Source organism: Melozone crissalis, unplaced genomic scaffold (assembly GCF_028551555.1).
Source record: "Melozone crissalis strain CALT ecotype California unplaced genomic scaffold, PUWL_Pcris_2 ptg000013l_1, whole genome shotgun sequence".
Lineage (NCBI taxonomy): Eukaryota > Metazoa > Chordata > Aves > Passeriformes > Passerellidae > Melozone > Melozone crissalis.
This window is the reverse complement of record NW_026535791.1, coordinates 61,137,909-61,160,340: the sequence shown is the minus strand read 5'-3', so window position 1 is coordinate 61,160,340 and position 22,432 is coordinate 61,137,909. Positions and strand designations below refer to the sequence as shown.

General features: G+C 45.3%; 2 protein-coding genes across 5 annotated transcripts in view; one reads left to right on the top strand and one right to left on the bottom strand.

Moving 5' to 3' along the window:
* Positions 1–7,635: 7,635 nt before the first annotated feature.
* On the top strand, positions 7,636–9,423 carry KLHL34 (kelch like family member 34). Its single transcript, XM_054272168.1, has one exon. It carries the CDS (start codon positions 7,636–7,638, stop codon positions 9,421–9,423), a length of 1,788 nt encoding a protein of 595 aa, XP_054128143.1.
* A 2,064-nt stretch (positions 9,424–11,487) lies between these two features.
* Positions 11,488–22,432, bottom strand: part of CNKSR2 (connector enhancer of kinase suppressor of Ras 2) — a 206,170-nt gene continuing 195,225 nt past the window's right edge. For 3 of the 4 annotated variants that reach the window (XM_054271704.1, XM_054271707.1, XM_054271705.1), the window contains 2 exons: positions 16,277–16,473; positions 11,488–13,255 (listed from right to left, as the gene is read on the bottom strand). In XM_054271704.1, the coding sequence (XP_054127679.1) occupies positions 13,040–13,255; positions 16,277–16,473 (413 nt within the window). In that variant the 3' untranslated portion in view covers positions 11,488–13,039. The remainder of the gene's footprint in view (positions 13,256–16,276; positions 16,474–22,432) is intronic. The other variant, XM_054271708.1, reaches the window with a different exon arrangement.

Genomic DNA, 22,432 nt, shown 5'->3' with positions numbered 1-22,432 from the left:
CCTGTCATAAGAACTCCAAATTAAAATTAATAAAAGTGAGCTCATAGTACATTAGTTCTTGGAGAGGGCCTTGGAGATGAAGGTTTGGCTCACTGCTGTCCACAGTTTATGTGCATGCCCAGCTGGCATCCAGATCATACCAGCAAAGAGGGGAGATGACTGAAATCCTGCATGGTCTTCAGGGACTCTGGCCTGGGGAAGAAAATTTGACATACACAATTTCTGTAGCTACCCTAGGAATTTCTTTCAGGAGTGGAATTTAGAGACTATGTCTGGTGCGGAGGGAGTTGTCTCTCTCCCTTTTTGGTGAGCAGGGCCACCAGTACCTTGTGCCACTATGGATTGGCTCTGAGATCAGCCTGACAAGTGATCAGAGAGGCTTGCTAGTCACACATCAGTCAGTAACTCCTGAAGATCAGGGGGGTAAATGACACACATTCCATCAATGTCTTTGTCACACTCCAGGAGGGCTTTATTCAGTCAGAGTCATTGAGGGAAAAAAGTTCTCTAGATACCTGGGGGTTTGTCATCCATCCTTCATCCTTTGGCATGTGCAATTTTTTCCAGCTGCACTTCACCCATGGGTGCTCTCCCACTCTCAAAACTTGTGAATAAATGAAAAAGGATCAGCATGTGCAGGTGCAATCCCAAGGATAAGCTTGATACTTACAGGACATGGAGGGACCAAGTCCAACTCAGTGAGTGGTGTGGTGGTGCTGCTGACAGTGATCACAGCAGTGATGACGATACTGTGCAGACTCCAGGAACACTTCCAGTGATCAGCTGACATCAGGATCTCATTGTGCCATGCAGAAACAGCAGCTGATTGCACTGTAACCTTTACTTTGCTCACCAACAGTCCATGTGAGAACATTTGCATGATTGTGAATTAGGAAATCAAAGAGGATGGTAGAGCTGAATCCTAATAGCTTATGTGAAAAGCACCTTGGCTTCAAAGACATGCAGCTTGGCTTCAACACTGCAGCTTTACTTCATCTCTGTGGTGTCCCAATACAGGAAAATGTCAGTTTTCTCCTCTGTGGTCTCAGAGCACTGGTTGTGCCTTACATCTCTATCCCTATAAAAACTCATCTTCCTTCTAATTACAGGTAAATGCATTCAAAGATGAGTGAACTGTGGGAGGCCAGTCCCCACGTCCTTATCCTTCTCTTAGAGCTGAGGTGTGTTTCCCAGCTGTAGGGGTTTTGTGCTGGATGCATGGATCACCATGGAACCAGGCCAGGGTGGGCTGGGCATGTGCAGGGAGTGCTGGCTGCTCTGTCCAGCCAGGGCAAAGGTGGAGCCCAGCTCTCCTGCCAGGAGTGCTCACACAGCCCAGGCTGCAGCTGCTGCCACTACATGTACCCAAGCAGATAAGGGCTGGGAACACAGTTCAACCAGCCCCAAGGTCTTTGGGAGGCAGGAATGCCCCACTGGGTCAGAAATGTTCCTTTTATAGCAGGAGGGATTCCATATGTGCAGAAGGGACCCATGAGCAGAGTAGCTTCAGCTAGGGCTGTGCATACCCATGCTGTGCAAGGTCAGCAGCCAGAGGTGTCTGTGAGCACCCCTGAGCTGGATGCAGGGGGAAGAGGCCCCTGGGCAGGGGTTGCAGGTCCCCAACAACAGCCCAGCAGCACTGCTTGCCCGGGGTGAAAGCCAGGGCTCAATGCAGAGCATCTCTGGTGCCACCTGGCCATCACAGGAACAGACGAACCCCAAGCAGCCCTCCACCCTCAGCTGGGAGATGCTGTGAGAGCTATTAGTGCATCTGCTCAGAAATGGGCTCATTAAAATACACATTCTCCTTCATTATCCTGTGTCTGCAGTGCCTGACTCATCCCACTGCAGTTGCTCTGGAGTGGGAACCCAAGTTTAAAATTTTCCAACTTGTTTTTTATTCACCAGGGAAGCTCATGTCTAACCCACTGAGATGGAAACTGGAACAGCTTCTGTCTTCATGGGAGGCAAACAAAACCTGAAAAAACAGAGAGAGGAAATAAATGAGGCATAGTCTGATTGAAAGTCTGGTATTTCACATTGCCTTTCACAATCTGACCCAGGATGCTTTCTTGCACAGGTGAAGCTATGCTGGAGTGCCCCAGCTGGGACACGGCCACTCCCAGCCCAGGTATGCCAGGGTTTATTCCTCCTTTCCTCTTCTTTTTCCAGAGCACAGAGGAGTGCCACACAGCCATGGCCCAGCAGCCATGGTCCTGCAGCAAGCCCTGCCTGGATCCCTGCTTTGGCTGCTGACCCTACCAAGCCTCTCTTCTCCCCACGGGCAGACAGAGCCCTGCACTCAGAGCTTTGGCTGTCCCCAGACCCCTCTGGGGTGGCGCAGGCATGGACACAGGGTGCTGAGGGTCTGCAGAACTTCTCTGCCAGGCTGGGGGAGGCTCTGCCTGGTGCTGCTGCCCAGCTCACAGGTACAGAGTCCTGTGGGCACCACTGGGACAGTGCTTAAAGCCACAGGCAGCCCCAGCTTCCCCCTGCCCCAATGGAACCCTCACAGCTAAGCCCACCTCGTGCAAGCTGGGATCTTCTCTTTTGCTTTTGTACCAGACATAATTCACCAGACATTGCTTTTAGCTGCAAGAAAATTCCTCCCTCTTACTGTTTTGCTCTTAAGAGCTGCTTTCCTGGGCTAAACATCCTTTGCTTTAAATAGATGTGCTGACCCAAATACTACTGTGAATGATTATTCAAGGATGAAGAACAGACTGTAGTCCAACGATTTTTGCAAGACAACTTAAATCAATATGATCTTTCTGATTACCACTTCCAGGAAACCTGTAGGGCTACACTCATTACTTGGCTCATTTTGCTGTTATTTGTTCATTTGTACATTATGAAGCATCTGAAATATTTACTCTGTTGTCCTCTGGACTGCATTGATTTCTTTTGGAACAAAATGTAGCCTGGTAATCCTCTGCTGTGGAATTTTATAACAAATATTTTACAGTAAGGCACTTGTTAGTAATGAGCCTAGTAGCACTTGTACAACTTTTTCTATAATCTTTACCCTTAAAAATAATGGGCAGCATTTAAAATAATAATTCAATTGTTTATTAACCAATGGCCTACTTGCAATATTAAACTGAACGTGGCATTGTAACTTGGGCCATTTTTCAATTCTCTATAGCAAAAAACCTCTGCATGTGTGGAAGCCAGCATTTTTCACAGCACACATCTGAATGTTTTTTTATTTCAGGCTGCCTACTGTAATAGAGCATCACTTCAACAGAAAATATGCTGAAAGCCTGAAATTTAAATCTAATTTAGAGTCTAAAGGATGCACATGATTAAAAATGTATTATCTATTCCCAACAAATCAGCATCATTGAAATACTAATATTTCCCTAATTTTAAGCATCATCTAGTGAGTCAAACATTAGATCTGATCTTCCAAATTATGCCCAAGGAAAATAAGATCCTGGTTTCACTGCATCCCACTTAGTGCTAGGTCTGGTGCTGAGATTTGTAAGTCAGCTGTTTAGTCACCATCTGTTCTCTCACTAATGGACATTAAATATTCTTCCAAAGGTGCTGCAGACCTGAGCTTCTGCATGAAGATAATTTGTTTGTTGACAAAGGAGGGTCTTGGCTGAGCAGGCTCCCTAGTTAGACAAGCCTGACTGCCTGGAAGTGAAGCAGGGAAAAACCTCATTTTGATAATGATAATTTTTTTTATCACTCCAGAGCAAGGGACTGGAAAGGATGAGGTTTTATTTCAATTATAAGCCAAAGGAAAAAATCTCCAGGCAAATAAACAGCTTTATAAGGATCATGATTGTTACTACTTCCATTAGCTGGCTTGCCATGAAGATGAAGTAGGTCTGAGAGAGAATAGCACAGCAAGTCTGCATACAATTATAGGACCTGCTTACCTGGCACCGGTGTTAAATCAGCTCAGTTAAATCAGCTCCAGCAATTGACCTGTATGAACAGCCAGCCACAGCTGGAACTCATTTGGAAAGGTGTAGGATTGATGAGGGTAGGACGGTTGGGACAGACAGAGACGAGAGAGCTCTGCAGCCAGGTTGTGGAACTTGCAGTTTGTTGCAAAGGGCCTGGGTGCAGGGCCCTGCTGGGATTTGGGGTTTATTGCAAAGGGCCTGGGGGCAGGGCCCTGCTGGGATTTGGGGTTTATTGCAAAGGGCAAAGGGCCTGGGGGCAGGGCCCTGCTGGGATTTGGGGTTTATTGCACAGGGCCTGGGTGCAGGGTCCTGCTGGGAGCTGCCAGCCACAGCTCAGAGCAGGCCCGAGAGAAGAAAGGGGGAGAGAGGATGAGAGGGTAAGAGCATAAAAGGCAAGAGGTAAGAGACAAGAGGTAAGAGCTAAGAGGTAAGAACTAAGACAGTGAAGTTCCCGTTGCAATACAATAAATCATCTTCTGTGTTGAATATTCTGATTCTCACTTAACCAATTTAGTACAATATACAAATCCTATACCATTTCTATACAACCTATAAGAATCACTACATTACCATATTGTGCTACATTTTAAACCCTAAAAACTACTCTTTGGACCCCTTCTGCCAAGCTGGCAGGGTCTGCTCGGACTCTTGGGCCTGTCTGCAAGCAGAGGGTCTTGTTTCATCAAAAGGGGATTACCTTCAGCCAGCCACACCATTGTTTTCCCATTGTTCAGTAACTAAGGGATCTCAAAACTTGCTTTCATTTCAATCTCGCTTATAGTTTCTATATTCTCAAAATATTTTGCCAGGCAATCATATTTATAAGGTTTTCCTGTTTCATCTTCCCCAACAGAAAGCAAGCGATGCACACCTGGTGGGGTTAACATGGAGTCACTCTGGGCACAAGCAGAGATGTTCAGGCTGAGCCTCGTTTGGCCTCTGAAATTACAGAGCTTGTGGCTGGAGCTGTGCTGGCACTTTCCACATTCCAGCCAAACTGGTGCAAGACCAGGCAGTGCCTTGCTGGGGGTGAGGAAAAGGCACATTGCCTTGGACTGGGGTGCATCACCTGGGAGGCAGGAGTGTCACATGGGGGTCAGAAATATTCCTTGGCTGCTGCTGGCAATACCCTCAGTTGGCCAAGCCATACATTTGTCCTCTTTCTGGTCAAATCTGGATGCTGGGGAAGTGGATTGATTTATGTGTCCTCAGGTCCCAGGTACTCCATGGTACCAGCACATGTGGCCCTTCCGCAGTGCCCTGGGGCTGGTGGCCCTGGTCCCACAGCAGAGCAGCCTTGCTCTGTGCCCAGGATCCCTCCTGGTGCTGCACCCCAGGCACCCAGCCATGCTCAGCTCTGCTGGGCTACATCTGCTGGGAGGCCACACAGTGAGGGAGGCTGGCAGCCTGGCCTGGGCCACAGAGGCCTCTCTGCTGCTCTGGTTTTGGGTTTTCCCCATTTCTCCCTGTGCAGCACTTCTGGCTGTGTCAGAGCACTTATGGCAGCACAGGCTAAGGCTGGTGGAGGACAGGAACTGTTGCCTCTCATCTCAGGCTCCAGGGAAATTGTGATGTGCAGTGCCCACCTGCTATTTCAAAACAGTGGAGGTTTATCTGCATCTCATGTTATAGAAATCTGGTACCTGCTGGGGTTTAACCGGGGAAAGCAGCACCTCTAGGAGTGGGAGCATTTAAGGCCTGGTCCCTCATCACTAGGACTTGTGACTGCCAAGGGTGACAGAGGTACCTGGCCTTTGTTCTCTACTTCCAGAACAGGAGAAGTATCAAAACTAAAGCTTGGAATCACCTGCACAGTTTCACTAACACCTGAAATACCTTAGAGTTGTCCCAGCTTGGACATTGGCAAAACTGCTGGGAAAAAGAAGCAAGCATCCCTTTTCTCCTTCATCCCTACTGCCCACACATGTTGTGTTGCTAGCAAAGGGCAAGATCCTGATTTGTGGTCTATAATGTCATGATGGGAAGTGGATTCAAGCAGGAAATCCATTTTCAGAGCTCTACAGCAACAAAAAGTGATGTTTTTGGAGTCCTTCCCCACAAACAGAGCAGAGCATGTGTGGGTATCAGTCTGTTTAGCAAGACAGTTTAAGCTCACTGGAACAGTCACACAGCATGCACAGCCCATATTAGGATCCAGTCAGCTCCAAACACTGCTCAGCTACAGGGGTAAGCCAGAATTTAATGACATCACATAAATAAATATAAACAAATATAGTAAAAAGGCTTTACCTTGGGCTTAAGCAAAAAGTGAATTTTTCCAGTCCTGTGGGATCCTTCTCTGCTCCCAAGTCTGCTGGCTCACAGTGCAGCAAAATGATCAGGCATTTATCAACCCTGGCAAGGTCTGCAAGTCCTGAGGGTGTTTGATTTGGAAAGAAAGGTGTCTGGAGGAAATTCCTGAACATCTTCACCCAAAGTTACACAGGGGAAAAAAAGAAGAAATAAAAGCAAGCTTTAAGAGGTCAGAATGTGTAGCCTGCCCAGAGCTGCTATTCCTGGTAGAAATTAGACCCTGAAGTGCCCAGGTGAAAATCAGGGATAATCCCTGTATAAGTGCTTCTAATTAGGACAAACTGAGAGTGAGAAAGTTGAGCAAGTCAGCACTGGCCCACTCCTGGGGGCTCCGGGTTTGCTCCCAGCTGGTAACTGAGAGCACAATTATGCAAATCCTCCGCTATAAACAGAATTTGGTTTATTATGGCCGAACTGGGGGAATCTATTTTTGTCCCCACTCTGTGTGAATGTGTTACCCTTGTGATTTCCAGCCAGGTCATTCCAAGTCAGCTGCTTTGGCCGTGGCTGTCGCTGGAAGCTCCTCTGGCCCCATTTCTCACCCAAACGGGGTGGCTCCCAGGCGAGGGGGACGAGGGGATGAGCCTGTGGCTATTCTGGTAGCTGTGAGCCACGGAGGTGTCACGTGAAGCAAAGAGCCAGAAATGCATGTCAAATCGGACCAGTGACTAATCACGGTATTTTGGTTGTCTTAGTGGCTGCCGGGGAAAGATTTATGGACTCAGAAAATGTTCCCGTAATAATCCCCGGGTGCTGATTTGATCTTCGGCGGAGGCTTCCCAGGGCCGTGCGGAAAGGGGACAGAAAGGGGACGGAAAGGGGACAGAAAGGGGACGGAAAGGAGCTGCTGTCCCAGGCTGGTGACGTCTCAACTGATCGGAGTTCAAAATACAAACAAGAGGAGCAAAGTCAGCGCTCTCTTCACATCTGTGTGTACTCAGAGCCACGCGCTGGCAGCCAGAGAGGATCCCGGGGATCCGCCTGTGGAGCAGGAAGGGTTGGGGGTGACGGCCGAGCAGACACGGAGGGCCATTGATTGGGACCGTCATCGAGCTCCCTCATCTGTCACCTGATGGCCAGCCAAGCAAGTGCTGGGCACAACCGTGGACCCATCATCCTTGTGCAACGTGTGGAGGCAAGAAAAGTAAGCATCCCACAGCTGATACACATTCAGCTATTTTCTCTATAAAGGAATGAATTGAATTCACTACAAAACTACTAACTGTCCCCCTATGCCAGGCAAGAGACTGACTTGGTATTTTTTGGGTTGGGCTGGGCTTTTCTTTAACAGCTGGAGGTCTGCTGGGCATTCAAGCAATGGCTGTTGAGTGAGGCAGCTGTTTCAGTATCTAATTGCATTTTAGCTCCAATAGCTCAAGGGAAAAGCATTGCATTGTCTGCCATGAGCTACTTCCTGTCCTACTGCAAAGCACACTGCACTGCCGTGCTTGCCCAATACCAGAGCCTGAGATCAGAGGGCTTTCTCTGTGACATTTTGCTGAAAGTGAAAGAAAATGAGTTTCCTGCACACAAGTCCTTGTTGGCATGCTCCAGCGACTACTTCCGAGCCATGTTCAAAAGTTATACCCAAGAGTCTAAAGCCAGTGTCATTCACCTACAAGTTGTCTCACCCACTGGGCTCCAGCACATCCTGGATTTCATTTACACATCCTTGCTGCCCCTTTCCTTTGAAAGCCTGGAGGATACCTTGGAAGCTGCAAGCTACTTGCAAGTGACTGATGCTATTGGCTTGTGCAATCAGTACTTAGTTAAAAATCTTGCCTTGGAAAACTGCTGCTACTCTGCCAACGTGGCCAGGAAGTTCTACCTGCCAGATGCCCTAGCAGCTGCAGAAAAATACATTATCAAAAATGTCTGGAAGCTGCTGGACTTGGATTTGTCAGGACTTCTCGAGCTGAACTTCAGGTCTTTGCTAGCAGTGATTCAATCAGCAGATCTCCCCATGGTGGAAGAATGCCGCCTGTTGAATCTTGTCCTGCTGTGGTTGAAGCGGGATAAATCCAGGCTGGATCATGCAAGCAGCCTTTTAGAGCACATAAGATACGGTCTCATCCCAGTGGAAGAGCTGAGAAAAACCTACACCCAGTCAGAAGTGTCCCTCTCAGCAGGTATTAAGTGCATGATCATAAAAGCAATAAATTATCACACATCTGTATACAAACAGCCTGTCCTGCAGGATAAGTCCACCACGCTGAGGAACCAGAAAACTCGGATCATTCTGCTGGGAGGAGGCACAGCAAGCGAGGGGCTGGTCACCGATGTGGTGGCCTTTGATGTTTACAACCACAAATGGAGAACCCTCACCCAGCTGCAGGACAGGGTGCAGAACCACAGCGTGTGTGTGGTGGGGAACTTCCTCTATGTCCTGGGGGGGGAAATACAAACTGGTACCCTGGGTGATGCTAAAACTGGAAAGACCTTATTAGTTACAAACAAGGTCCATCGGTATGATCCAAGATTTAACACATGGACCCAAATCACGGGCATGCTGGAAAAGAGATGCCAGTTTTCCTGCTGTGTCCTAGGCAAGAATATCTTTGCCATTGGTGGAAGGGGCGAGGATGGGTCGCTGCATTCATCTGTGGAAGTCTATGACATCAGCAGGGATAGATGGACCAAGGCCAGGGAATTGCCATGCAGGATCCATGGTCATGCCAGTGCTGTTTGCAAGGACACCATATACATCTCTGGGGGCAAGTACTCGGCCCCAGCCAGCACCAGCAATGACGTTTATTCTCTGAGCTCACTTGAAGGGCAGTGGGTGAAACGTGCCCCAATGAGCATTGCTCGGTTTGGGCATCAGATGGCAACAATCAGGGGATCCATATTCACCTTTCTGGGATTATATGAACCTTTCTCTGAAATAGAAAGGTATGACCCGGATCAAAACCAATGGACTCGGTTGAAACCCCTGGTCTACGATCGATTCTCCTACGGCCTGGCAGTGGTGGAGGAAACAGCTCTTCTCATTGGGGGAAAGAAGTGGCAAAACTCCCTGGAGGTCTCCACGCAAGACGTGGTTGGCTATGACATCGACAACGATGGCTGGGAGGAGATCTGCAAGGCCCCTCTGCCCTGGTGTGGGCTGCAGTGTGCTGTGCTCCAGCTCTCCGAGGTGGCCGAGGAGCAGGACAGTGACAGCCACCAGAAGAAGCTGCCCAGCTGCTGAGCTCCCATGCTGAGGAATGTCCATCCCAGGGCAGTCCTGGAGAAGAAGAAAATTGCAGTGGCTCTGAATGTGAGAGTGGAAGTTTTGCCTGGATAAGCCAAATGCTTGGTGGAAACAGGCAAGAAAATCTGGCTCCAGCACAGCAAATACATCTAGGATTTATAAAGCTGGAAGCTGATCTCACTGAGCAAGGATGTAGCAAGTAGCTTGCTTAGAGGTGATGAGTGAGAATTGTAATCTTTGACTTTTGGATAATACCTAGATAGCAATTAGTAGGTGTTGCAAGTGGGATTTTTCAAATATTAAAAAATATAATCTGTCTTTTCTGTTTTCTTAATCAGAGGTAATTCTCCCAGCTGGTAAGTGCTATTGAGTTTTATGCTATGGCTAAGCAAAAGGAAAGAGAGCTGTATAAAGACTAGAAAATTGATGCCTGCAAGAATTAGTAGCAAGTACTGCCAAGGAAAAAGTATTATTTGATATACTACTTACTAGGCAAGAATGTCTTAGCTAACCAGCATGAAATTACTGGACAGAGGCATGGACTTTTCACTGCGTAGAGTCAGCTACAGCTGAAAGTTAAAACAGTGTTTGTTTGATAGAAGCCATTTCTCTCTCAGTGGCATCTGTTCCAGATATTTATTTTGTGCTACTTTAAAGATGCACACTACTGGTGATGTACATTTCTTTTGTGTCCCAGCCCTGTGTTAGCTTAGATGGCCAGAGCTGAGTGGATATCCTTATCCTTATCCCTAGGCTCCAAGAAGCTTCTTACAGGAGTAACAGGATGTCACTGACACCTTGGCATTTACCTTGGCACCATTTGCTGTTTTATCACACCTGCTCATAAGGGTAAAATGCTTCCTTGCTGTTGAACTGCTGCATGACAGAACCCTGCAGTCAGAAAAGGTTTACTTTCATCAAAGAGTACAAAGGGGAGGGAGGTAACTGAAGGTTTTCAGAAGTCTTTACTCACTGTCTGCCTACATACAAATCAGCAATAGTGTCACTCCCTTTTGGCCACACTGGCAGCGTTTGAAGTCACATGGGGGCACTTTAAGATACATGGAAATGTGAAAGGCAGACAAAATGGTCAGATGCCACAGAATCAGTCTGGTATGGAGTAAAGTGAATCTTGAGCCATAAATGTTCATTTAAAAGCTAAATTTATTGTACTTCATTTTTACAGTGTTCCCTTTCTAGGCTGAGAGTGAATATAATAAAAATATATATAGAAGAACATTTAATAGTCTTAAAAGAAGGCAGCACAATGGAGAGGACACATGTTCTTTGTCACTAGACTAGCTTAAAAAACTGTAATGTTGAATTTTCACCTTTAAAGCAATCAAGCTAACTTTACTAATGTAAAGTGCAGGCAGAATGGCTGTTGCATAGCAACAGATCTAAGTCTTCTGAACTGCCTTGGTTTTGACAAGGAATCAACTACACAATGTGCATATACATCCATCAGATATAAAGAGTTTTTCATATGAATATATTTACTTTTGGTCCAGTAAAACAATAGCAAGATAATCTAAATGCTTGGAACAATAGCACAATCCATTTCAAGTCAAGCATTTTTAAGAGAAATTTACAAAAACCTCACAAATTTAATATACAAGTCAGTACCCATGCAGTAAATAAATGTCCAGTTTATACAAACGATATTCTTCTAATAGTACAAATCTTACACTGGATCCAGAATTATATACAAATATTAATACATGATTTGTCATCCAGACAACTTGAATATAGGATTACTGAAAATGGGCTACAGAAAGGCCACTCTTCTGTACAGTTGTGCAAAATCTGCAGAACATTTGCAATCCAAAAGCAATAACAAGGTAGAAAATGAGGGATAGAAAGAGGAAAAGAAAGTAAAAGGGGGGAAAAAGAAAAAGAAAGAGAGAAAGAGAGAGAAAGAGAAAGAAAGAGAGAGAGAGCGAAAGAGAAAGAAAGAGAGAGAGAGAGCGAAAGAGAAAGAAAGAAAGAAAGAAAAAGAAAGAAAGAAAGAAAGAAAGAAAGAAAGAAAGAAAGAAAGAAAGAAAGAAAGAAAGAAAGAAAGAAAGAAAGAAAGAAAATGAGAGAATATATCCGTCCATTCTTTCCTTCATCCCTTCATGGATATAACTGCCAGGAAATATCAGAGTTCATAAAGTTTAAAGTACATTCACTGAGCTGCACAGGCAATAGTCTCAAGTTGGTTAAGAGTACAACTCATTAAAGTATAAAGTAGGCTTTTTCTTTCCACATGAGCATTATTAAATTATGTCATGAGTCCTAACTTACGCAGCAAAATACTGAACAGCAGCAGAAATATTGTGTCATGCTCTTAACATTTTTCAGAACCAAGTTCATAAAAAGTAAATATATGATTTAAGAGTTCCCTCCCACTTTTATTTCAGGCATGTGCCTAACTCTAAGGAGCTACTTCCCCTCATATTCACTGGGTTGTCTTCAGCAGATAACAAATCTCATGGAAGTTTAAAACATTTTAATTGGCCTGTGAACTCAGCAGAGCCCAGAGACATCCCTTCCCCTTCAAAAGCAAGCCAGAGGCTTTTTTACTCCTCAGTTATTTTTCAGGTTTCATGCTCAATTCTGTTCTCATCACACATTATCCCTGCATACAATACAGCCAAATTTCACAGCCCAGAAAACACACAGGAAACTACTTGAAAAATCCTGTTCACTCCTTTTCTATTGTGGGAATCTTCAAAGCATCTCAGATTTGAAGCATTTCATTGGAAACCTTTTCCACTGCTGCTGTTCTGGGCTAAAGAAATGCTGCTACCAATGCTACCAATGATGTTGAAAATCTGTATTTTCTCTTTTGCAAAATCTGCACATTATACTGATACCTTCAGTGCAAAAGCTTCATCAATCACAGTACCATGACTTTTTTTTTTTTTTTTTTTGTAAATCAACCTAATGTGTTTAAGAGACAACATACAATTTGGTCTTAATTATAATACAAACCAGCATCCCTTTGCAATGGTGGTAAACCTAAGCAGCAGGCTTTAAAAAAGCACAAGGAAATAAGACCTAACCTTTTGACACTTAAACTCACATTAGTCATTTCTTTGTCTGCTGAGTTTTACCCTTTTATGTGTTTGACAAAACTGAAACACAACAGCTGCATTACACCTTTTCCCTGTTATTTAAGAAAACTCCTAGAGTTTCTAATGAAATATAAAAATTGGTTTTCTCCCACCACCAAAACAGTACCTGCACTCCAAAAAATGCAATGCAATACTGGAATTATATAATATAAAATATCATTGTAAAACTGACCTTTGATAACAAAAGCTTTATAGCATGTGGAACTTCCTGCATGAAGGCCACAGTCTTCCAAAAACGCTTTTAAATCCTTTTCTTCAATAGCTAAAGATCATGTTTTTTTTTTTAATTCACAGAAGGTAAACACAAGCAGAGCATTGGTAGCATATAAAATATACAAATCCTCATTAAAGAAGTGGTATCGTTGACCATTGAAGGTTTCACACAACTGAGTAACATTAAAATATAATTTACTAGAGCTCTCACATATTGATATAAAAACTACTTTATGCACTTAAGTAAAGGGCTGGGGTGTAGCAAATGGACAGAGAGACCTTCATACATGTGTTTCTATGTAAGAGTGAGTGTGTGCTAAGGAGCCTATAAGTGCTTCAACCTCCGATGAGCCGCTAACAGAGTCCCTCCGGGGGCTGCTTTCATAGGTGCTCATGAAGAGATCAAGGTACATTTGTTTCCATTCTTGAAAGTCTCTAGACGTCAAGGCTGGATTATCCAGAACTTTATCTATAATGGCTACTTCTCCTTCCCTGGCCTGTGAGAGAAAAGGAACAAGCAGAGAGTTAATGCAAGGGATTAGTCAGTGACAACATCAATCATGTGGGTGGAAGCAGAGAATGGAGGGTACAGCTCAAGCCTCAGAGCCCCTGAAAGCACAGGGACTATCTGATCTCTGAGCACTCACACACAGGAGCCTTTCTACAGGGTGTCCCACACTCCCCCGTGGGACTTGGGCTTCCCTTGCCTTGTCCAGAACCCTCAGTGAGAGTTCCTATTCCCCCACTTGCCCCCTTGTTCAGACAAAGCCTTGCCCTATTTACTGTTAGCTGCTTGCATTTCTCAGGATGGGTTTCACACAGCAAAGCGCCATCTGTTTGCTCTTGATCACATCAGAAATTCTGTGTGGGTGTGTGGGATGCAGACACAGGCACAGCACAGCTACACCTCCTTACAGGCTTGCCATGGGGCACCTGAGCTCTGCACTGCAAAGGTTTGTGCAAGGAGTCCCAGGGAATGAGAGCTCATCTTCACTGCAGATCCACTGCATGCCACAGGCTGCTGGCTGCAACCTCTTCTACCACTGATGTGGCAGAGAGAAGGCAGAAAAAGGGAAAATATAACACAGTTGCTGGTGCCTCATTATGCCCCATGGAGGCAGGGGAAGTGACTGTACCATGAACCCTCTCTGGTGACTGTGCATGGAGCTGAGTGTCCCACATGTACCCACAGCCACTCGTGGTTGTTGCAAGTGGAGGAAGCTGGATGCCACAGCCAGAATCCTTGGAAACACAGCTAACACACACCTGTGGTTCCCAGCGCTGCTCCTCAGCACAGGAATGGCCTGGCCACCAGCAATCCCCCCTCCAAGCTCCCTGCAAGATGGGTTTCACACTCCTCATGGCTAACTCACATTTTCCATGGCCATACTATGAGCATGATAAATCCTTCTGGGTAGCATGGCAAGGGGAAATACCAAGCTGTGCATGATGGGACAGGTCAGAAGGGTCAGAGACATCTTCCATAAGCAGTGCTTTCATTGCTGTGCAAACAACAGCAAATTAACACTACCTGCTAGAACACTCATTTCCAGAAAGAGAGGGCAAGCTGAGAGCAAGCTGTGGAAAAGAAACCATGGGAACTCCTGGTCACCAGATCTCTGCTTGAGCTGCCATAACTTATTTCTCACAGATTGTGGCTGGTCCCACACTTCTGCACTACCAGCCAGGTAGCCCATACTCAATGACAGGAAAATGATTTTGTGTTATCACAGGATAGAGAGGTGTCTTTCATTAATGACTTAGAAGACAGGACATCAGGAGCCAGAAGCATTTTGGAGGACTGTCTCTGGATATTATTATGTAAGAAAAAATTCAAGGAGAGTTCAGAACATCGGTGCCAACAGGCCAGTGCAATTGGCTGCATTCAGGACGGAGAAATCAAAGTTACTGATGGTAAGAAAGACTAATTGATTGGGTAATAGCAGTAGCTACTGGTTGATACAATTGCCAAGAGTATGGCAGAGCTGGAGCTCTGGGCTGTAATGCAGTCACAAGTTACCATGATGTCACTGCAAACCAAGCATGTGTCACTCTACACTGCTGCACTCTGCAGAAAACAACAATTATCTGTCTTTGCTCCTTGCTGCCATTGCATTTCCCATTATTGGTCTCATGTACATAACAATGATTTACACCAATCACAGTCCAAACAAGAGTGCTGACAGGCTTAGAAAATACAGCTCATGGTCAGAGAATGAAAAATTGTGTTTGCTTGGTCCAAAGGAAAGAAGTTCCAGAGAAGATCAAACACAAGCACTGCTGGATCAAGAGGCTGTGCTGTGTTTTGGACTTCCCTGAAGTAAAGCAGTTTCATTTGCAGGAAGCCACTGGTATAATGCATCTCAGGTATCAAAAACCACTAACAAAGAGACAATTCACACGGCAGCAGGCTGCTGGTGCTGCACCACAGCTGTGGGGTGTGACCCCACTGTGGGACAAACCCACAACCATGGCATCAACCTCCTGCCACCCCGCTGTGTGTGAGAGCACTGAGATTTTGTTTCACTTTCTCATGCTTGTAGAAGTCATGGACAGCTGTGGATGTTGCCCTGTTTTGCCAGCCTTCAATCCTACAAAACTTGCATACCAAGATAATAATGCAAGTTGCCTTCAAGGAGATGACACAGTAGGGAAAGTTAAACACATGTAGCATTTCTTTTCAGGATGGGAGCCCCACAGCATGAAAACAATATTGTCTAAAGGCTTCTCTAGGTGATAGAAAACTAAATTAATTAATGTTTATAAAGCCCTCTTTGATGAAAGCTGTTACAAAATGCACTGTACAATTATCTGGTGGCTTAAAATGTGGTAATTTAATATAGTTAACAGGGTCCCTGAGGAAATCCAGCATATTGTTTGCTGAAATCTCTATCAGGGCATAACTGAAACTGCTGTAACAAAGGAAGCTGACAAGGAGGCTAAAAGAGCTGTAGTACATTTAAAATTACCAGATAAATTTTCAAATCTATCATCATCTATTATCATTGCTTATTTAATCAATCTTACTGATTAAATACAATGATCCTATCAGTTTACACAGAAAGCAAGCACACAGTTTCCTCCTGGACAAGCTCATCAATTAGAAAACAGACAAGTGTTGCAAGAGATACTGTTCCCTTCTAAAGGCTGGCTTTGTCTAACTTTAGACTTTGGCAATTACAAAGGGAATGTGTTTTGGTAAATCAAAACGTTCAGGGACAAAAAAGGGATTAAGGTTTCCTCCAATAATTTGGTGTGTCAACTTCTGTTAAACTAGCTAGAGGAGGAGCAGCTGACTGAGATTAAATACAAGAAAATAAAGAAATTAAAACTGATCCCCTCACTTTCACTGCTCTCCCAGGCACATTTTTCCTCTTCTTTTCAAGCAGTGCTTCCTCATGTCTCTCTTGTTTGCACACTGGGCTCAGCCTGGACTCCAGCTGTACACAATAATCTCTGATTACAATACAGCCCAATCCAACCCTGGGGCAGGATTTTTCCTCCCTGCTTTATCTCACCTTTAAAGTGCTTTTCAGAATTCGCAGCTGGTGCAGTTTTTCATTGACTACTGGGTCACTACATCTCTTTATAAAAGATTTCTTATACTCCAGCTTAGTGGAAATCCGGTGCTCTCCTAAAGGAGACAGGCTGGCCTGCTCCAAGGCTCTGTACAAATCTTGCAAGGAGTCTGCTGTTTTTTCCTCTATAGTTTCAACTGTAATGAGACAAAGGGGAAAACAAAAAAAGGAGGAAGAAATAGAGAAAGCAACAATGCATCATTAATGTGATTACATGAAGACCTATCAAAACCTTTGCCAAATGTTTAACAGGTTTAACTAGACCATAAAGAGAATATTTCACACCTCCTAAGTCCTAGAAAAGAGCACTACCACTGCTCCTTCTTGCTATTGGCTTCACAAGAAAGGGAGAAAAACTTTCAAGAATGTAAAAACTTGATATGCAGAGAAACAGGGAAAAAAGAGAAATAGTGCAAGGTGCAGTGATTTACTACCAGAAATCAGATTTCTGGTACTGCAGTTACTTAGTTCTGGTGACCTCCTTGTTACAAGCAGAGGAAGCCCTGGCAGCATCCTGCTAAGGAGCCCATCAGGGATCACATCTCAGACTGGAGTGCTGATAACAGCACTCAAGAATATGTGATGGTGGCCCTGGAATGATATGTCCTAAGAAAGTCCACTTATTTTTGTCTCTTATTTTTGAACTCAGCAGTGTTGTTCAATAGTCAGTAATGCTGTCACTTATGCTGGTCTGTTACTTTACTATTACCTCATGGTTCAGCAGCAAACTAGAGACTAAATATAAGAGCACAACCATGACCTGGCAGCATGGCAAACCAAAACAGAGCTGTTTGCATTATGGTTTGGTTTAAAAAAAATCAATATTTATAATGTACTATAACAAAATACAGAAATATGAGAAGTATTTATTTATCACAGGTTTAAAATATTTGTTCTAACTAGTACTGAAGGCATTTAAAAAAAAAAGGGAGAAAGGTTTTGCTTCTTTAAAAACAAAACCAAGCAAAAAAGCAAAAGCTGGGCATGAGGTGTTACTCTGATATGAGCATTTGAAATGCTTCACTTAGAAAACATCAAACCACTTCAACCTGTCACACAATGTTTCCCCCAGAGGAAACTCTTTGGTGACTCTGTACAAGCTTTGCAAGCACCAGTGCAGCCAGGATTAGCAGAGTGGGGATCAGGAGCAGCCAGGGCAGCCCTTGGGGCAGTGTTGGCTGCGTCCCTTAGCTCTGTCCCTGCTGTCCCTTGCACACTGACACAGGTTCATGCAGCACCCAGGCACTGCCTGTGGCCTCCTGGCTGCTCCCAGAGCCTCGGGATCCCCCCAGGCTCTCACAGTGGTGCCTGTGGCCTCAAGAGGCTCTCCTAGAAGCTCTTGCAGGAAGACTGCTTGGTTCCAAGCATCAGCTTCACCCGGTGACTGACCCAAGACAGTGATTTCCAGTGGCTGGAAGTTTCCCACATACAGAAGTACCCTTCAGTAAAGAACACCAGTGTCCTCAGGGGGTTACAGGGTTTGTTATCAGTCACCAAAAGAGAAGCAGTTTGTGTTTAGAAGTGACATTTTTAGTCCATCGAGAGCTACCTGAGGCCACCTCCCATTTGAGCCCATGCTATGCAGGAGGGCAACAACTCTTCTCAGGCTCAGGCAAGAACTCCAGGAACCCAAATCTCCTCACCCCATCACAAAAAGTGTTTGCATTTGTACAGATCTTTATACAATCCAAGAATTTTGCAATCAGCAACTAATCTTGCTTCATCTCTCATCAATTTATTCCTTTGGCCTATTCCTTTTATTTCCTTTCCTTTTAGAAAATTCCTTTCTAAAAATTTAGAAGGGAAATTTTTTTAAAGCACACATCTTACATTTTTTTTAAAGAGATATGGAAGTGAAGAAGGGTTGGAGACTTTTTATTGATGGAATTATTTTGAGCTCCCTAAATCATCCCATCCTGTGCTACCCTGCCTGGTGAGCAGGGTTCATCACTGTCAATGGTGGCCAGAACTGAAATAAAATGGAAATGAGATGCTTTTCATTTTCTTGTAATTTTCTTTCTTATTAAAACTAATTAAACTGTATAAAATTTATTAAAACTAAATCTAATAGGCTAAAGGTCAAAACATACAGCAGCTGAATAATTAGAAAGTGGCTAAAATCTTCTGTGGTCTTGATTTTTATGCTTTCTTGAGAAGTCTATGCAGCAATGAGGTCAGAAGTTTGGGATCTCTCTATCAGTTCCTATTGCTGAATGCTGATGCCCACCAGTCTGACAGCTGTGGAAGGGAGTGATTTGCTAAAGGGCAAAGGGAAAACTCCCTCCTGGTCTGACACAGGAGGATCTCACACCTGTTTCTCTCTCTCCTTCTCATCTCTGGCTATCCAAGGCAAAAGAGATCCTTCCTCAGGTGTCCCTTCCCCAGCAGCACTGCCAAGGCTGTACCTGGGGGGATCAGGACAGGGATGGCTTGCTGAAGCAGCAGACCAGCACTTTGGTTCCACACCACCTAAATTCACTTTGCTAGAGTGATCTAGAGCTTGGATTGGCAGCCAGCCACCACACCCAGGCTTGCCATCAAAAACCCATGGCTTCCTAAAACACAGTAAGTCCCCACAAGATAAAATACAGCCTTTGAGTTCAACCCTAAGGTTCAACACTGAATGCAAGTGCCTTTAATGAACCTGGATGGCAACATGGCCCCTGTGATTATAAACCCTGTGCCAGGGAGGCTTGTCCTGCCCTCCCTCTCCACTCTGCTGGCCTGGGATCTGCATGGCTGGTGCTCCTCAGGGCTCATCCCCTGGGACAGGCTCCATGTGGGCTCAGAGGGACCATGGACACAGGATTTCTGCCTTCCCCTGAATGGGCACAGCTCTGAGCGGCCAGGACTGTTGGGGCCAGGACACAGGCTGGGCTGGGCAGCAGAACTCTGGCAGGAGGTCTCTGGAAGGCATCAGAACATCACCTCCACAGGCTGGGGCTGCCTCCCCCGCACTCTGTCACTGACTTGGTGATGTCACTGTGAGCAGCACGTCAAAAAGGGGACAGGATTTCCTAAAGAGGAAAGGGGAGGGAAGAAAAACAAGTCCCTTCAATGCCTTGCTGCTGCTGAGGCTGGGAGAGCTCTAAAGAGGGCAAGATGCCTTGTTCACCCATGGTGGGGGAGAGGGCAGTGGGTGGCATGAGAACACATCCCAAGCCCTTAATATTTCCCAGAGAAATGCTGAAGGTGGTGCTGCTGCTCTCAATGGCTCTCAGTGGGCGGGAATGAGATTACACACACAGCTCCCCTCCCTCAGCCTTCTGCTAGAGCCTTTGATTGATTTCCTGTAGGTGTTGGTGAAACCCTTGGCACCATAAAGCATCTGAGGTATTCTGTCAGATATAGAGCTGAGCTTAAAACATGTTTTCTTTTTTAAAACTGGTGGATTTGCATGCAAGTCATGCTTTTACAGCATGGCTGTCTCGTTAAGGAGGAATAAGACCTCTGGTAATGTTTTGTTTAACTAGAAAATGTGGTCTAATAGGATTTGCAGGTGACCTCAGACCAGCAGCCAACACAACAGTTGTTTTTCACACTCATTCAGCTGCTGAGTAGGGGGTTGCATCTTTCCTGTTTCTCTGAGTGCACTGTACAGGTCACAGTTTCCACATACTGCTGAAAAGCAGGGTGTCTTCTCTGAAGCTGTACTTTTGTCCCCTGCCCCACAGAAGCCTGAACAGCTCTGTAACTCAGGAGCAGAAATAAAGCTGCAAAACTGCAGCACATGGGATCTAAATTTGGTGAGAGCCCTGTCTTCCAAATGCAAGAATATACAGGCACTGAATTTTGTAACAAAGAAGCTCCTGCTGTCTTCAAGTGAATCTAAAGTTATTTGCTTCAGTTCTGGACACAATGAGTACATTTGTCTAGTAAACATTGTGTTTATTATTATTTTTCACTATTCTGCTTTCTAAAGGAAAAGTTTCTGAACTTCTTGTACTTTGCCCTCAGTTCTTAGAATGCAGTAAATGTTTGTAACTACTTTTACATTTTCTCAGGAGAGAGAGATGAAGATTTATAGCTGACTAGGTAAAACTCCAACAGGTGTTTGGGTTCTTGGCATTCAGGAAAGAACTGGTGGGATTTCTCATACTGTGTTGCCACGTGCTGTTGAAAAGAGCAAGCACCAAGCTCTGTGATGTACTACAGTGTAATCACCTCCTGGCTGTTTGGCAATTCATCTTTCCATTATTTCCCTCTTATAAACCAAGATCATAAGGTACTTCTGTGAAAAGTGACCAGAGAGAAGTTACCATTGGTATTTACATGGATCAAGAGATCATTGGTCTGTGTAAATTGATGATTCAGGAAGATGGTACTGAATTAGAACCCTGCAGAAGGTCACTGCAGCCCAGCTGGCTAACACACTCCTCTCTGGCCACAGAGAATCTCTAGGCACACACTTCTCATAAATCTGCTCTAAATAGATGGAATAACCTCCAGCAGTTTTCAGCGGAGGTCCTTGCATTTCTGTGATTCCCTTTTCTGCTAAAGCTCAAGCTTAGCCACAATCTTGCATGGTTTCTGTCTTTCAGTGAGGTACCAGAGGAGCCCATGATTTCAGGTGGGGCTGAGTGAACAGAAGTGCCTATGTAAGGACAGTTAATAAATTTTGTCACCTACCCTGCCAACAAGGTGATGTTTTTCAAGGATCAAAGCTCTTCATTGGGACCCCTCTGGTCTCTGCCAGTGCCTCCAGACATCACCCAGGCCCAACCCTGTTGCCTTTAGACTTCTCATCCTGACTGATGGACACCACTGCCATCCTGATGGAATTCTCCATTTCCCACTCTCCTCTTTTCTGTTTGCTGCCTTTTCTGCTCAGTGACGCACTTTCTTTGGCTGTGCAACTCCTCTCACACACGCCCACTCCTCTCCTTGCAGTCAGCCCTGCATTTGAGCAGAAGTGCCACCCTCTGCAAATCTCCAGAAAGCCAAGCTGCTGTGAAGTCTGCGACAGGAAGAGAACAAGGCACAGTCAGACTGAAATCTCCAGGCTCCACTGAAATTTAAACTTCCATTTTCACTCCTTTCGGTGAGCTTACTCCTTCTGGCAGAGGAACCAGCTAACCTCAGCTTTCTCAGGATATTAAGGAGGCAATTTTGTTAGGATACATCACTAATTACATTATTAAACAGCTGCCACATTATTTTCTTCCTCCAAATCCCAAAGATTTGATTCCAATTTGAGAGTTACACCTTTTTCTTTACCGTTTGTGCAGGGGAGGCATTTACCTCAAGTGTCCCAGAGACTTTCTGCGAGTGACAGTAAATGCAATAAATACTCCCCCAAAACAAGAAGCATCCCAGGCCTCTGGGAAATGGTCTCAAGTTAGATAAAACAGCCTTGGGTGCACAAATCTCTGGGTGTTTTTTTCCCTTTGCCTTCTTGACCCTGATGTGTCTATGTTGGGGACAGACACCCTGGTCTGCCACAAGCTAACTAATAACTGATATAATCCCAGCAGCAAGAAAGCATTTGTAATCTTCAGGTTCTCTCTGCCATGTCTAAAACAGGGACCATCAAACCTGCCAGGGCCTGCAGTGGTTTCACTGACAGGGAGGCAGAGCAGCACACAGAGCCCTGCAGAGCCCTTGGGAAGGGGCAGCTCCTGCAGCACACAGAGCCCTGCAGAGCCCTCGGGAAGGGGCAGCTCCTGCAGCACACAGAGCCCTGCAGAGCCCTTGGGAAGGGGCAGCTCCTGCAGCACACAGAGCCCTGCAGAGCCCTTGGGAAGGGGCAGCTCCTGCAGCAGCTCTGCAGCCCCAGCTGTGCCAACAGGCAGACAAGGGTTGTGGCCACAGTTTGCCAGAGCCTAGCTGGGCTTGTAAACCCCAGGAACACTTAGGAGAGAGACTGAAGGGATCTCCCTAGGTACTAGATACAAGGTGAAAAAGAAGAAGGATGAAAGGAGAGTGGATGCGGACTTTAGCAGTGTTGCAGTGGAGGGGAGAAAAGAAATCCTCCAGAGAAGCAGTTGGTTTCTCAGTGCAAAGCCTAAATCCATCTTTGCTGCTGGTCAGGTTAATCATTAAGAGTCCAAACTGCCCAATAGTGAGACATACCCAAATGCTTTAAATACAAAGATT